Raw genomic sequence first — 14,202 nt, forward strand, 5'->3', positions numbered from 1 at the left:
ACAACCACATCATGGCATTCGTTAGCTATTTCAAAAATCCCCCACTAACATTACTTCCCCTTCCAGTTTTGAGTAAAATAAGACTGTCCAGATTTGGGACAGCTTTAAGACTTGTGGACTTCAACTCCCAGAATTCCTCCTCTCGCTCTTCATCTTGATGATGTGTGGACGGGCGGGGGGAGGGAGCTGGAACCGGTTCTAAACGGCACGGTAGATTTGTGGAACCTCTTCTATAGAAGAGGTTAGAACTGGCAGGAACCCACCCCTGTTACCATCTAAAAATGTTCAGTTTAATATTATGTTTCTCAACCTCCACCCCTGTAAGATATATGGACTTCAACTCCCAGAACTCTCCAGCCAGCAGTGCAGATTGGGGAATTCTGGGAGTTGAAGTCCCAATTAAAGTTGCAGCTTTAGTTAGACTGGGACTTCAACTCCCAGAATTCCCCAATCTGCATTGCATTGGTTTGATGGGAAGAAAGGCAAAAGGAACAGGTAGCACTGAACTTAATTCATTCCTTTCAGGGAAGATCATGGAGAGGGGTGTAGAAAAATTAAAATGGAAACTGCAATGCGGGAGCAAAAATACATACAACGTCTGTGGGCTTCACTTTTAAAAACAGCAGTGATTCACTTAGCAACCGTGGCAAAAAAAAAAAACTTTCTAAAGTTGGATGTGACTCAATTAACAACTGCCTTGCTTAGCAATGGATATCCTTGTCCCAATTGCAGTCATTATGTTGAGGACTATGTATAACGATGCTAGGCATAAAAAAATGACCTAAAAAGGACTAATTTGTTCTTTCTTTCTTTCCACAGCTCTGAATAAAAACGCCTTGGACACTGATGATGCTGAAGAAAACTACATCTGAAAATCTATTTTGGGGTGATTTCTCCAATTCCTAACGTTCAGGGGCATTGTCTGTAATAATGTGCAGACTGTACATTATATACCTGGTATTTATTAAAACCAAAAGGAAAAAAAATCTTATTTATATAACTAGAAATCGATGTGACCTAGACATATACGCAATTCGATTCTTGAGTTATAGTTTGTACCAAGGGTATCAGGAAAGAAGGTCAAAAGAGTCAAGATGGTGGCCAGGGCCAAGCAATCATAGCTCCGCCCATTTAAAAAGAGGCGGGGCTTTTATCTCTCCGTTGCTGCCACCATTTTGAATTTTTTAATCCTGCTTCCAGCAGATCCCCAAATCCCTTTCACAAAGATTTTCCTCCAAAAGGGAGAAAGGTTTTCTTCCATTGTTCTTAGGAAAACCCATTTTTATCCTTTCAAAAGATTGCAAGTTTGCTTCATTCAAAATCAGGCCAATCTTCTCTCTGGAACTCCCTAAAATATTTTACTTGTCCATTTTCTTTACCTTTATTTTGTCTTTCTGTATATACTCTTGCTGTTTATTATTGCATACAGCTTCGTTCTCAAAACTCCCAGCCTCTCTCACTGCCTCATTCAACCCTCCTCTATCCAAACTTTCTGCTTCAACAAGACTTCAATAGTAGTTTTCTTCTGATTTAATGAGATCTTTGGAGATGAGCATTACAGGTAGTCCTTGACTTACAACCATTCATTTAGTGACCAAAGTTATAACAGCCCTGAAAAAAGTGATTTATGACCAGTTCTCACTCTTACAACCATTGCAGCATCCCCAGGGTCATACGATCAAAATCCAGGGGTTTGGCAGCTATCATGTAGTATTTATGATAATTGCAGCATCCTGGGCTCATGTGAATGCCATTTGTGACCTTCTAACCCAGCTTCTGACAGTGGGGGTATCTGGATTTGTTTAACAACCGCATGAGTCACTTAACAATTTCAATAACAACTGTGGCAAAAATCAAGTGTGACTCGCATAATGGCCATCTTGCATAGCAGTGGAAATTTGGTCCCATTGTGGTCGTAAGTCGAGAACTACCTCTATATTCTTACACGTCTCCACTCAGAAAATTGGAAAGCTGATAAATATTCCAATTACTCTGTTTCCCTGAAAATAAGACCTCCCCGGATAATAAACCCAATCAGGCTTTGGAGTGCATGCAAAAAAATAAGCTCTCCGCGGAAAATAAAATATTGCAACACAGCAGCAGTCATGAGGTGACCATGCTCTCTGCCTTCTGCACCTCAAAAATAATAAGACCTCCCCCAAAATAAGGCCAAGCGCTTATTCTAGGGGATCACGGTAACAGGACTGTGTCATGTAAATAGGTGTGTGTGTGTGTGTGTGTGTGTGTGTGTGTGTGTGTGTAATTGGGAGGTATCACGGTGATGATAGCTAGTTTTCAATCAATCTTATCTATCTATCCATTTTAAATTTGTTATCTGCTTCACTGTATGTGTTGTAAAATGTGTACATAGACTCCTTTCATTAACATCACGATCTTCCAGAAGTATTACTCTTTTTCTTTATGTGTTTAAAACAGGCAATTTCTCTATTTTTGTATGCTTGAGTCCCTGTTTTTTTTATTTTGGGGGGGGTTCCTTCAAGGAAGTCTCTACATTTTCCTTGGAAATATTTCCAAAGTGGTTTGCCATTGTCTCCTTCATAGGGCTGAGTCAGAATGACTGGCCCAAGGTCCCCCAGCTGGCTTTGTGCCTAAGGCAAGCGTAGAACTCCATGTCTCTTGGTTCCTAGCCTGTTGCCTTAACAGGTAGATCAAACCGGCTATCTGATATTTTTTACACCTCTTCATTTATCGGATGTAGCTCTAGGGTGTCCAACAGTGGTGAAATTCAAATGGCTTTACTACTGGTTCTGTGGGCGTGGCGTGGCGGGCGTGGCGTTGCTTGGTGGGCGTGGCGTTGCTTGGTGGGCGTGGCAGGGCAAGGCTATTGCGAAATCTCCATTCCTTCCCCACTCAGAGGTGGCATTTGCCGGTTCTCCGAATTTCTCAAAATTTCCACGACCGCTTCTCCAGAACCTGTCAGAACCTGCTGGATTTCACCCCTGGTGTCCAACCTTAACAAATTTAAGACCTGTGGACTTCAACCCCCAGAATTCCCCAGCCACTTTAACGACCCCTGCCAAAAAAGTTCATAAAATCCAATTGGTAACAATTACAAATTGTGAATTGCGACCATAATGGGAGGTTCCATTTGAAGTATTTACTGTATAGTATAGTTTACGGTATAGTGTTTACTATACAGAACTTAAACCAACACACACACCCCTCCCGCAGGGGTGGGCTTCAACAATTTCAGCAACGGGTTCTCTGCCCAGTTGCTGGGTGGGCGTGGCCATGGTGGGTGTGGCCATGGTGGGCGTGGCCTAGTCGGCCTCCTGCATCACTGCAGGAGTGGGGGCGTTTTTGCCATCCCCAGGCTTCGGAGGCTTTTCTTGAGCCTCTGGGAAGTTGAAAACTACATCCCCTAGGCTCCGTAGACACTCCAGAGCCCGGGAACGGGCCCAGTTCCAGACTTCCGGAACTTCCAGGAGGCCCGTTTTCCCGCCTCCCCGAGTCTCCACGCAGGTCCTGCACATACCTCACATCTAAAACAGGCCGCATGGAGACTCTTGGGAGGAGAGAGGTGGGGTGGGAGGGGCCAGCCAGCGGTGGGATTTCCGAACCCACCATAATGTTAGCTACGGGTTCTCCCGAACCCGGGCGAACCCGTAGCAGCCTCCCCCGCTCCACCCGCATTTTTCTTTAACAATAGAGATGTCTCTTGGCTACATCAAAGAGTACATTTTTTGGCTGAATTTGAACAATCTGAGGGGACTAAAGAAATGGGGTGGGGGGGAGGGCCTTGCCTTGTCTTTTTGTTCTCTTTATTTCTTTCTACTTTTGGGGGCTGAAGGGGAAAAAACTGAGGTGGTCTACAAACAGGAATGGTTGGCTGGCAATCTCCATTTTCCCCAAACCCCAAATGAGATTGTTTTATAACATTCAGGGCAAAACAATTGAAAAGTCAGAAGGAGCCCTAATAAATTCGTTCTTTCCCTTCCTCTGAATGTCTTGTTTGTGCAAAATTATTTTAAGGGGGACTTGGATGTTGTCCCGACATTGCAATCTATCTACCTGACTTCATGGGAGCTTTCGCTGTGTTTTGGGGGGAGCAACCCTCCCAAGTTTTAATAAATTGCCTCCCTCTTTTCACCTGTAAAATCCTGACGGTTGCACAATTCAATTAACGGGAAGTTTTTTGCTCAAGTTTTTTGCTCAAATGCGTAAACAGCAGTGTTGTGGTTTGGGATTGTTTTGAATCAAGTGTACCAGGAGCGACAACTCTTCTACTAAAGAATTTTGGTGGGCCCCTATTTAATTTTTCTCAGAAAAAGGAACAGATGTGTCTTTTACCACATCCAGCTTGACAAATCATCCAGCAGGCAAAGATTGATGGCTGCCGTAATTCGTCTCTGAAGCAATTGTCAAATTACTCCAGATGGAATGGTTCTGATTTTACAAAACAGGGAGCGAGGGGAAAACAGGGTTCATTCAGGCCAAATGGACGAGGCAGGGAATTTGCCTGTGGTCCAGCATTAGTTACACCACAAACAGGAGGCAGAAAACAGAAGGGGCAGGAAACATCATCTCCCCCCCCCCCTTTAGTAACTTTAGTAAGTTACTAAACTTTAGTAAGTTTAGTAACTTACTAAAGTTAATTTCTCTTGTGGGAGGTTGCAACCTTCTACTTGAAGGTGTTGATTCATTTTGGCCCCTGGAGAGATTGTGCCTCTTGCTGCGAGGCACAATTCTATGAAAACATATAGAGTAGAGTAGAGTAGAGTAGAGTAGAGTAGAGTAGAGTAGAGTAGAGTAGAATAGAATAGAATAGAATAGAATAGAATAGAATAGAACAGAACAGAATTCTTTATTGGCCAAGTGTGATTGGACACACAAGGAATTTGTTTTTGGTGCGTATGCTCTCAGTGTACATAAAAAGACCAGATACATTTCTCAAGAATCATAAGGTACAACATTTAATGATAGTCATAAGGCACAAATAAGCAATCAGCAAACAATCAATATCATAAGGTTACTGTCCTGCAGTCATAAGTGGGAGGAGATGGGTGATAGTAATAGTAATGCAGCTTTAGTGAATAGTTTGACAGTGGTGAGGTTATTATTTCCCTCATTGTGTATATATTGTGTAGTCTGGCACATTGAGAAAAATATGAAATAAGTATAAAAATTTAGAAGTTATATAAAACTCTCATCAGGACAGAGTGATAGGCTTGGAAGGGACCTTGGAGGTCTTCTAGCTCCAGCAGGAAACCCTGGGCCTATTCCATTTCAGATAAATGGTTGTCCAATCTCTTTTTAAAGACCTCCAGTGTTGGAGTATCCACAACTTCTGGAGGCAAGTCGTTCCACTGGTTAATTGTCCTCACTGACAGGAAATTTCTTCTTAATTCTAGGTTGGTTGTCTCCTTGATTAGTTTCCATCCATTGCTTCTTGTCCTACCCTCAGGTGCTTTGGAAAATAGGTTGACTCTCCCTCTTCTTTGTGGCAGCCCCTGAGATATTGGAAGACTGCTATCATGTCTCCCCTGGTCCTTCTTTTCATTAAAGCTCTTCAAGAATGAAGCATCTTCAAGACGTCTTCAAGAATGATGCATCACCGTCATAATTTCTATTAGCCTTCTGTTACTTCTTGTATGTGCATTGTACTCGCTTGTACCACATTAGCAATGAGTAGGGACAGGGGACCTTGAGCTGTTCTTTCAATTTGCAGGAGCTGCTTTATTTTTGCTTTATGGCCTGTAAAAGCGCTTAAAGCTGGTGATTGTATGAGCGGATACAGCTAATAATAAACTGTCAAAAAGTTTCGATCACTCAATAATCTTTTCCAACGAGTCACAAATCAAAACACCTTACTATATCAGGACGAAAATATTTGGCCCGCTGATGTCTGGACACTTGAGAGGAATTCTTTCTTCAGTTTTCAAACCAGCAGAAGTGTTTCATCTTTAAGCTGCTTTCATTTCAGCAGACTTCCAAAGGCAGCTCGGAAGGGAAGTAGGCTTATAAAAACAGGATAACTTTAAATCATAATTTTGGTCAATGCTGGGCCAGGTGACGCACGGGGACCCTAATCTAATGCTTACCCTTGGCATCACTAGAAGAAAGTGATGTGAACTGAGAATGCTTCATTTTTGTCAGGTTACAAGGGAGGAGGCTGGGCAAACCCCAGCACAAGATCATGGCAGCGGAGGAAGCAAGATTAAATCCTTAAATAATTTAATCTAAGAAAAAAAGCAGCTTCATCTGTTATCTTCTGCATTCAGAATAAACAAATCAATATTTTGACTTGTTTGAGGCCACCGGGCAAGAGTTCATGGCCCTGGATGAAGTAGCTTAACCTATTTTAAAACAAAAATTCTATTTCGCTCTAAAATATTAAGCACATTATAAAACAGATTTTTAGTTTAAGATTATGGGGATGGAGTGGACTAAATTTAACCAGATTGGGCAAAGCCCTAGCATCTGCATTCACACAAGTTAAGCCTAATAGTTTTAAATTTTTCTTTCTTTCTTTCTTTCTTTCTTTCTTTCTTTCTTTCTTTCTTTCTTTCTTTCTTTCTTTCTTTCTTTTTCTTTCTTTCTCTTTCTTTCTTTCTTTCTTTTTCTTTCTTTCTTTTTCTTTCTTTCTTTTTTCTTTTTTCTTTCGTTTTCTCTCTCTTTCTTTTTCTTTTCCCTCCCTCCCTCCCACCCTCCCTCCCTCCCTCCCTCCCTCCCTTCCATGGTTGAATATACTATGTGAACCTAGAAAATGTTGCACTTGCCATAACTAGATTAAGATTTTGTGTGAAACACAGCCATGGAAACTTTCTTTGAGAAATTTCAGAGAGATTGGAATGATTAGGTCTTGTTTTTTCCTGCTCTGTTTCTTCCTCCCTCTGAACTGTGTCCAAGTAAATTTGACCAGAGCTCTCCAATTTCACTCCAAACAGTTCTATACATCTGCTCTTTCCTGGCACTTTTTAAAAAGTGATTTTGGAGCACCCTACAGCTGCAAAGGATCTCTTTCTGGTGGAGCCATGTGGATCTAGCATGTGTACCAACATCATAATGGGAAGCAAAGGTCAGAATAACAAAATAACAGAGTTGGAAGGGACTTCGGAGGTCTTCTAGTCCACCCCTTGCTCAAGCAGCAAATCCTTTATATACCATGTCCCATCTCTTCTTAAAAACCTCCTGTCAGCCTCTGTTTCGCTATTTGCTTTCAGCTGCCATTTAAACGGGTGGCGGTGGTGGTGGTATTTGGGAGGGGAAGTTTACGTACAGGAGAGATTGTAAAAAGGGAGTTTTGGTCTCACCGTCTACTGCACATGCTGGAGACTAGTGCTTGGTGTTGGTCAAGGCCAACCGTCCTGCATACCAACCTGATGATGCTCCTTGAAGATGGAACTCACATTACACCTAAGGGATTTGCAGATTGGACAGTGGGAAGAGGATTACCAGGGGGAGGGGGTTTGGTCACATATTGATATGTATGATTTTGCACGCTTTTGCCCCCAGATCTTGCTTTGCTTAGCTGCTATCTTTTCATAACCAGTAAAAGTACTCTTAATTCTGCAAAATGGAGTTAAGTGATTTCTTTCTTGGTTGCTGAGGGAGGCCAGCTTGACATTAAGCAAGATCTCACTTTTGCACTCATCCCGGAGCTAACACCTTCCGAGGGGAGTGTAAATAAAACCAAAATCTTCAAAGGAATGTCCTACCCAGGCAGCGACCAGGAGGACGATATGGGGGCGGCTGCACCCTCGTGTCCCTTGGAGATGGAGCGGATGGCGGATCTGAATTTGGAGGAACGATCCGTCCGCCACAGGTGGTCATTGGGAGTGGGACAGAAGTATGACCCTGAGGAAATTCCGGCTGGAGTTACCACAAGGCGACATCGGCGGCCGGCAGCTGCTTGGCAGGATGCCGACGAGGAGAACCTTATGATGTCCCAGGCTATGAAACTCTTTCAAGAGGCTTGGGAGAGGCGACGTTTACACGAGAGCGGTCCTGAAAGAGAAGCTGATCTCCCAGACCTAGAGGAGAGAACTGCAGAAGCCCTGTTCCACCCAAGGGGGGCCCTGGGGGCAGACAGTGGAGCTCATCAGGATGGGGAAGCCACCGCCGCAGCAGCAGCCGCAAGAGCCCTTCCAAGAGGAGGACGCCCCCCCCCGCAGTCAAAGACCAGCTGCTTATTATGCATGTATGCGCCAGAACCCGGAAGAGCAGCTACCCGGCACACATATGCACACTGGGTAGCTGCTCTTCCAGTTTCCGCTGCTCCCATGTATGCATGAAGACCAGTTGGTCAATGCGCCGGAACCCAGAAGGACAACAGGCGATGGCTCGCATGCCCTGAGAGATGGCTTTGCATGCCACTTCTGGCATGCGTGCCATAGGTTCACTATCACGGCCCTAGATGATAGGCTCAAAGCTCCAGGTGGATCTTGACAGACTTGAACCCTAGGCCTTCTTGAAAAAAAATGAAGTTCAATGTAGAGAAAAGTAAAGTCTTACACTTAGGCAAGATAAATCAAAAGTACACACACAGACTGGATGAAATCGGGCTTAATAGCAGTAACTGTGTGAGAGATCTTGGAGTCTTAATGAACAACCAGTTAAATATGAGCTAACAGTGTGCAGAGGTAGCCAAAAAAGCCAATACAATCCTAAATTGCATTAACAGAGGGGTACAATCAAGATCAAAGGAGGTACTAGTTCCACTCTATAAAACCTTAGTAAGACCACACCTAGAGTACTGCATCCAGTTTTGGTCACCAAACGATAAAAAAGGCGTTGAGACTCTAGAGAAAATGCAGAGAAGAGCAGCCAGGATGATCAGGGGACTGGAGACTAAAACTTACGATGAACAGTTTTCAGGAACTGGGCATGGCTAGTCTAGGGAAGAGAAGGACCAGGGAAGACACGAGAGCAGTCTTCCAATATTTGAGGGGCTGCCACAGAGAGGAGGGGGTCGAGCTATTTTCCAAAGCAGGCCAGACAAGGAATAATAGAAGGAAACTGATGAGGGAGAGATTCAACCTGAAAATAAGGATAAATTTTCTGACAGTGAGAACAATCAACCCATGGAAGAGAAGTTGCCTTTGGAAGTTGAGGAAGCTTCAGCACTGGAATCTTTCAAGAAGAGACTGGATTACCATCTGTCAGAAATGGTGACATTTGCTTGGGCATGGGGTTGGACTCAGGGGTGGTATACACCAGGGACGTGCGGTCAGGGGAGGCAGAGCCTCACAGCTCTCATCATGAAAAGAAAAAAAAAAGGGGAAGGGCGCTGAGGAGCCTCAGGGAATGGGACCACGTGTGCAGGAGGGAGGTGCAGGAGGCTCCTCTAGCTTCAGCCTCCCTCCTGCACACGTGGTCCCATTCCCCGCCTTCTGAGTCAACATGAAGGGGACCGCGGCTCGCTCGAGGTCCCCTTCATGTTGACTCAGGAAGGTGGGGAATGGGACCACGTGTGCAGGAGAGAGGGAGGTACAGGAGGCTCCTCTAGCCTCAGCCTCCCTCCTGCACACGTGGTCCCATTCCCCGCCTTCTGTCGGGTTCTGACGCCGGAGCTCATGGTTCCAGGGTAAATGCGCATGCGCGAGCGGCTCCCTTCTTCACACTGAGCAACGGCAGGATTACGGGAAGTTGCTCGCGAAAGCGGAAAGTGAGACAGACTTTTCGGACCGGCGGCTACCGTTTCCCTGCCAGCTCGCTCGTGAAAGGACCCTGGAAACCGAGTCGTGGCCGGCGCCTTGTTAAGAATTGCGCTGCTGAAAGAGACAGAGAAAAAGCAGATGTATTTTTTTTACAATTATTATTTTATGATACGATATTGAACGTAGCGCTTAGAAGGCCACGGCTGATTCCAAGAAAACTAAGCGGGGTCAGATTTGATTAATCTTCGGTTAGGATGGGGACCCAGGAAATCCTAGGCGGGGAATAGGACCACGTGTGCAGGAGGGAGGCTGAGGCTGCCTCAGCCTCCTGCACACGTGGTCCCATTCCCCGCCTTCCTGATGACGTCACCAGCCTCACCAGCCATAAACCGCACCGCACGTCACTGGTATACACTTACCTTCCCTACAGGTTCGCAAATGTGAGTGCGTGGGGATTGCCTCTGCCGCTACCATTTGCCACCATTTGCTGCTGCCGATCGCTGCCGTTTGCCAGTGTTGATCAGTGGCTACGGCAGCGATTGGTAGCGATGGGCAGCAGTGGAGGTGATTGGCGTCAGTGAACGGTGGCGGCGGCGATCCCCACCGCCTAGAACAGCTGATCAGCAGTATTCCGGGAGGCCGATCTAACAGTCGATCAGCTGCTTGGCAGCAAAGTCTTCAGCATTCCCTGGCGGGGGCAAACATTGGCAGCAGTGACGGGTGGTGGTGACAAACTCACCAACCCCCCTCCCCTCGCTGCAATATTCGCTCTATAAGATGCACAGACATTTCCATCTTATAGTGCGAAAAATACGGTACTAAATTTCAACTTCAATAATTCCCATTATGAAAAACTGTGTGGGTGTTGGAGTCCAACTTTTCTGGGGTTACTAGACTGAGGAAGGACTCAATGTGTGGGCACACAGGAGCGTAATTTATTTCTCTTTCCAATCTGCAGTTGATTAGCATATTTTTCAGTCTGTAGAACATTAAATAATAGAAATGACAGAAATTAGAAACAGTTCTGTTGTTTGGAGGAAAAGGGATTGTAATTATATTGCGGAAAAACACAAATGTCAATTATCCTCATTGGATGTTTGTTGGCAAAAAAATACCATTCTGGGAGTTACAGCGCCCTCTCTTGGACAATATGATAAGAGCTCTGCAATGAGATACTAATTGACAATCAATGCAACCAGGGGTTTGCCTCATATTAGCAGCTGGCCATGTTATCCCCCCGCCCCCACCCCCGCATCCCTAGTGCAAAATGTAAGCACCTACCCCTCTCCTAGAAGAATGAAATTTATTTATTTATTTATTTATTATTTATTTATTTAAACGTATTAGTCGCCCCCTCTCCCCACAGGGACTCGGGGCGACGTACACAAAATATTTTGAGAAATATTAAAAAGGCAGAATATTATATTTCCCTGGATGAAAAATGGAGATACATGTTCTTGGAAAGCAGCCCCCATGTTTCTTAATAGCCCTCAGCAGATGTCAGCACTTAAAGAGATAAAGAGATAGCTAGCTCTATTCATAAGCAAATATCCTCACTCAAGATCCAACAAAGGTATGATAAGCCCTCAGCCACAAGAGCAATTGCCCAAAGCAATTCCTGTTGCATTACATCAGTTGCACCACCCCCAGCAGACCAAACTTCAATCAAACTTAGCTCAGACAAATTCCTAGGATTTGTACATGGCCCCATGGGAATCTGATGATAAATAAATTACATGTTCATGCACAGGAACAGGAAGTCCAGGTGCAAAGCCCAAGAAAAGGTATAAATATCTCCCACTCTCAACTCCATGTGGTCACCTGCTTAGAATCACACGTACTTGGTGATTCTGCTTCATCAATAAATGGGCCTTCTTTCCAATCAGCCTCCATTTTGTCTCCAGTTCCTTTCTCCCAGGTTGGAATTGAACCAAATGGATATTTCTACCCACACTAACAAGTGATAGTCAAAGAGATAGACAGCCTCTGACCTGGAAAATGTATTAAACAATTACTCAACAATCAGCAGTGCACAGCATAGATCTTGGTGGTTTTCAGTATTTTGTTAAAGTCAACAGCCAATTTGTCATCAATTACATTCAATTTAGTTCCATTTCCTTCCTTTCTTCTTATGAACATATGAAGAACGGTTTCAGGAACTGGGTATGTCTAGTTTGATGAAAAGAAGGACTAGGGGAGACATGATAGCTGTGTTCCAATATCTCAGGGGTTGCCACAAAGAAGAGGGAGTCAAACTATTCTCCAAGGCACCTGAGGGTAGAACAAGAAGCAATGGGTGGAAACTAATCAAGGAGAGAAGCAACTTAGAACTGAGGAGAAATTTCCTGACAGTTAGAACAATTAATCAGTGGAACAACTGGCCTCCAGAAGTTGTGAATGCCCCAACACTGGAAGTGTTTAAGAAGAGATTGGGCAAACATTTGTATGAAATGGTGAAGGGTTTCCTACCTGAGTAGGGGGTTGAACTAGAAGACCTCCAAGGTTCCTTCCAATTCTGTTATTCTGTTCTGTTCTGTTCTTTCCTGCCTTATTTTTTCTCCACTTTTAACACAGCATTCTAGGTCTTTTTTTTAATAAAAAAAACAACCTCAGGATAACTTTTTTTTTTCTTAGCCAAGGCCATTTCTTTTGGTATCTGAGAACTTGCCTTTTCAGCACTAAACAAAAGAGAACTTATTCTGAAAGTCCTTGAATGCACTCCCAAGTTTTAAGAAAGATACAAACCCAGCTGGGAAAGAGTAGCATAACTAATACATTTGCTACTTCTGGAATGTTATCTTACTTGCTTTTGACTGCTCAAGTCTCAATGTCTTTTATTGTTTGATCGCTTGCTTTCTGACATATCACATATACCAAATGTATATGACTTACTCATATACGAGAGTAAGATGACTTACTCTCTGGAAACAAATACTGTGGGGGTAAGACACCCTCTAACACCCCTCGGGGTGTGTGTTCTGTTAAGATACAGCCTGTTGTGCCTTAAAATGGCTTTTAAAGTACTGCTGTAAAATGGCTTCTACTGTACAGATCAGTGGCGTTGCCACTGCAACTGCTTCACAATACTCCACAAAGGGGCTCCCTCTGCTAAGGGGGAAAAATCCAACATTAGAAATTTTGTCTGATATAGGATTAGGATAAATAAATACCCAGTCAACATTGGGTTATCAGCTAGTACTCTATAAAAAGACTTGAAAACCCCACCCCCTTAATTTTTGCTTTGCCTGAATTACCTGGAGATTCGTATAGTACAGTGGATAAAGAAGCCCCTTTGCAAAAGTAAGTCTCTCTCTCTCAAACTCAAATTCTTATCAGATCCAGTCAATGTCAGTTTGGTAAGCCACAAAGCTAGCTACTTTCTAGAGCCCAGTTTCCATGGTTATCTGAAGACCAGAGACTATGGAAGCCTCCAGTGACAGCTGCCACTTGTGTACCCAGCATGAGGCATCAGCCCTATTATTGTCTAGAATTTGGCACTCCAACGCTATCATCAGTCCTAGGCATTTCATTATCAGATTCCTTATCCACATGTACAGCACTGAAGATACATCTCGGAGGATCTAATTTTGAAAAAAATAAATGTACAACAATCTTGTAATGTGGTGCACTGCTCTCCTTCCTTGACGTATGTGTAGCCATTTTATTTAGCTCTCTATTATACTCATTTATTCCTTTTCTTTCTCTTTACTAAAGTTTAGTAAACTTTAGTAAACTTTACTAAAGTTTAATTCGTTTTTAACTATATGTATGATTATTTGTAAGGCTTTTTAATTCGCTACCTGTACACCGTCCCGAGTCCCTTCGGGGAGAGGGGGCGGTCTAGAAATCAAATAAAATTCAAAATTCAAATACTATGTAAGGGTGTTTTGGGGGGCTCATGGCATTCTTAAAGTTGGGGGCCGGAGGAGCGAATAGATAGTGAGGATTATTTTGGCTTCTTTTCCGTGGGAACAGAGGCTGCTCCTGGTGAGAACTGTTGAAGGAAATGCCCTTCTGGGTTCGGCCCAAGTGGGGGAAAAGACACTGGAGACATGGAGGCTGCTTGGAAAGATGGTTTTAATGGTGGACAGGACCACATGGCTTGAGTCCTGAACAGAAAAGGTGATCACATGCTTCAATGTTGGAGAGAAGAAGAAAAGGAAGGAAGAGAAGCTGGGTCCCTGGTTTTATGCCCCCTCTGACCTTTGATCTTGAGCTTGTCTTCTGATGGGTTGTCAGACTCCCATGGGACCATGCAGGGGCAACTCTCTAGGCTGTGGTTTGAATCCAGGTTTGGTTGAGTTCTCAGATGCCATGTAGCGAGTTGGATAAAGGGCCAATATTATCATGTCTTAATCCCATCCCCCTGGAGCTGAAGGGGAGAATTCTTTATTATGTCAAGGGACTGGCTTGGCCACCTTAATGGCCCATTGACAAAGTGGGTGGAGGCAGAAAGCTATTCTCAATTTAAAACATGTTTCTCCCTTTTCACATCCAGGGAAATATAATATTCTGCCTTTTCAATATTTCCTAGGATATTTCATTTTTCTGGGAGAGGGCTGGGTGATAACTTTCCACAGAA

The 14,202-nt window shown here is 43.9% G+C and overlaps 1 protein-coding gene across 3 annotated transcripts in view; it reads left to right on the plus strand.

The window, feature by feature from the left end:
• Positions 1-14,202, plus strand: part of FSTL3 (follistatin like 3) — a 170,762-nt gene that overhangs the window by 37,647 nt on the left and 118,913 nt on the right. Inside the window, exons 5-6 of one of the 3 annotated variants that reach the window (XM_081960261.1) lie at positions 820-886; positions 5,426-5,781. In XM_081960261.1, coding sequence (XP_081816387.1) covers positions 820-872 — 53 coding nt within the window. In that variant the 3' untranslated portion in view covers positions 873-886; positions 5,426-5,781. Of the gene's footprint in view, positions 1-819; positions 887-5,372; positions 5,782-14,202 lie in introns of those variants that run through there. The other 2 variants (XM_081960260.1, XM_081960262.1) reach the window with 2 other exon arrangements.

Source organism: Natrix helvetica (assembly GCF_964273705.1).
Source record: "Natrix helvetica genome assembly, chromosome: 1".
NCBI lineage: Eukaryota > Metazoa > Chordata > Lepidosauria > Squamata > Natricidae > Natrix > Natrix helvetica.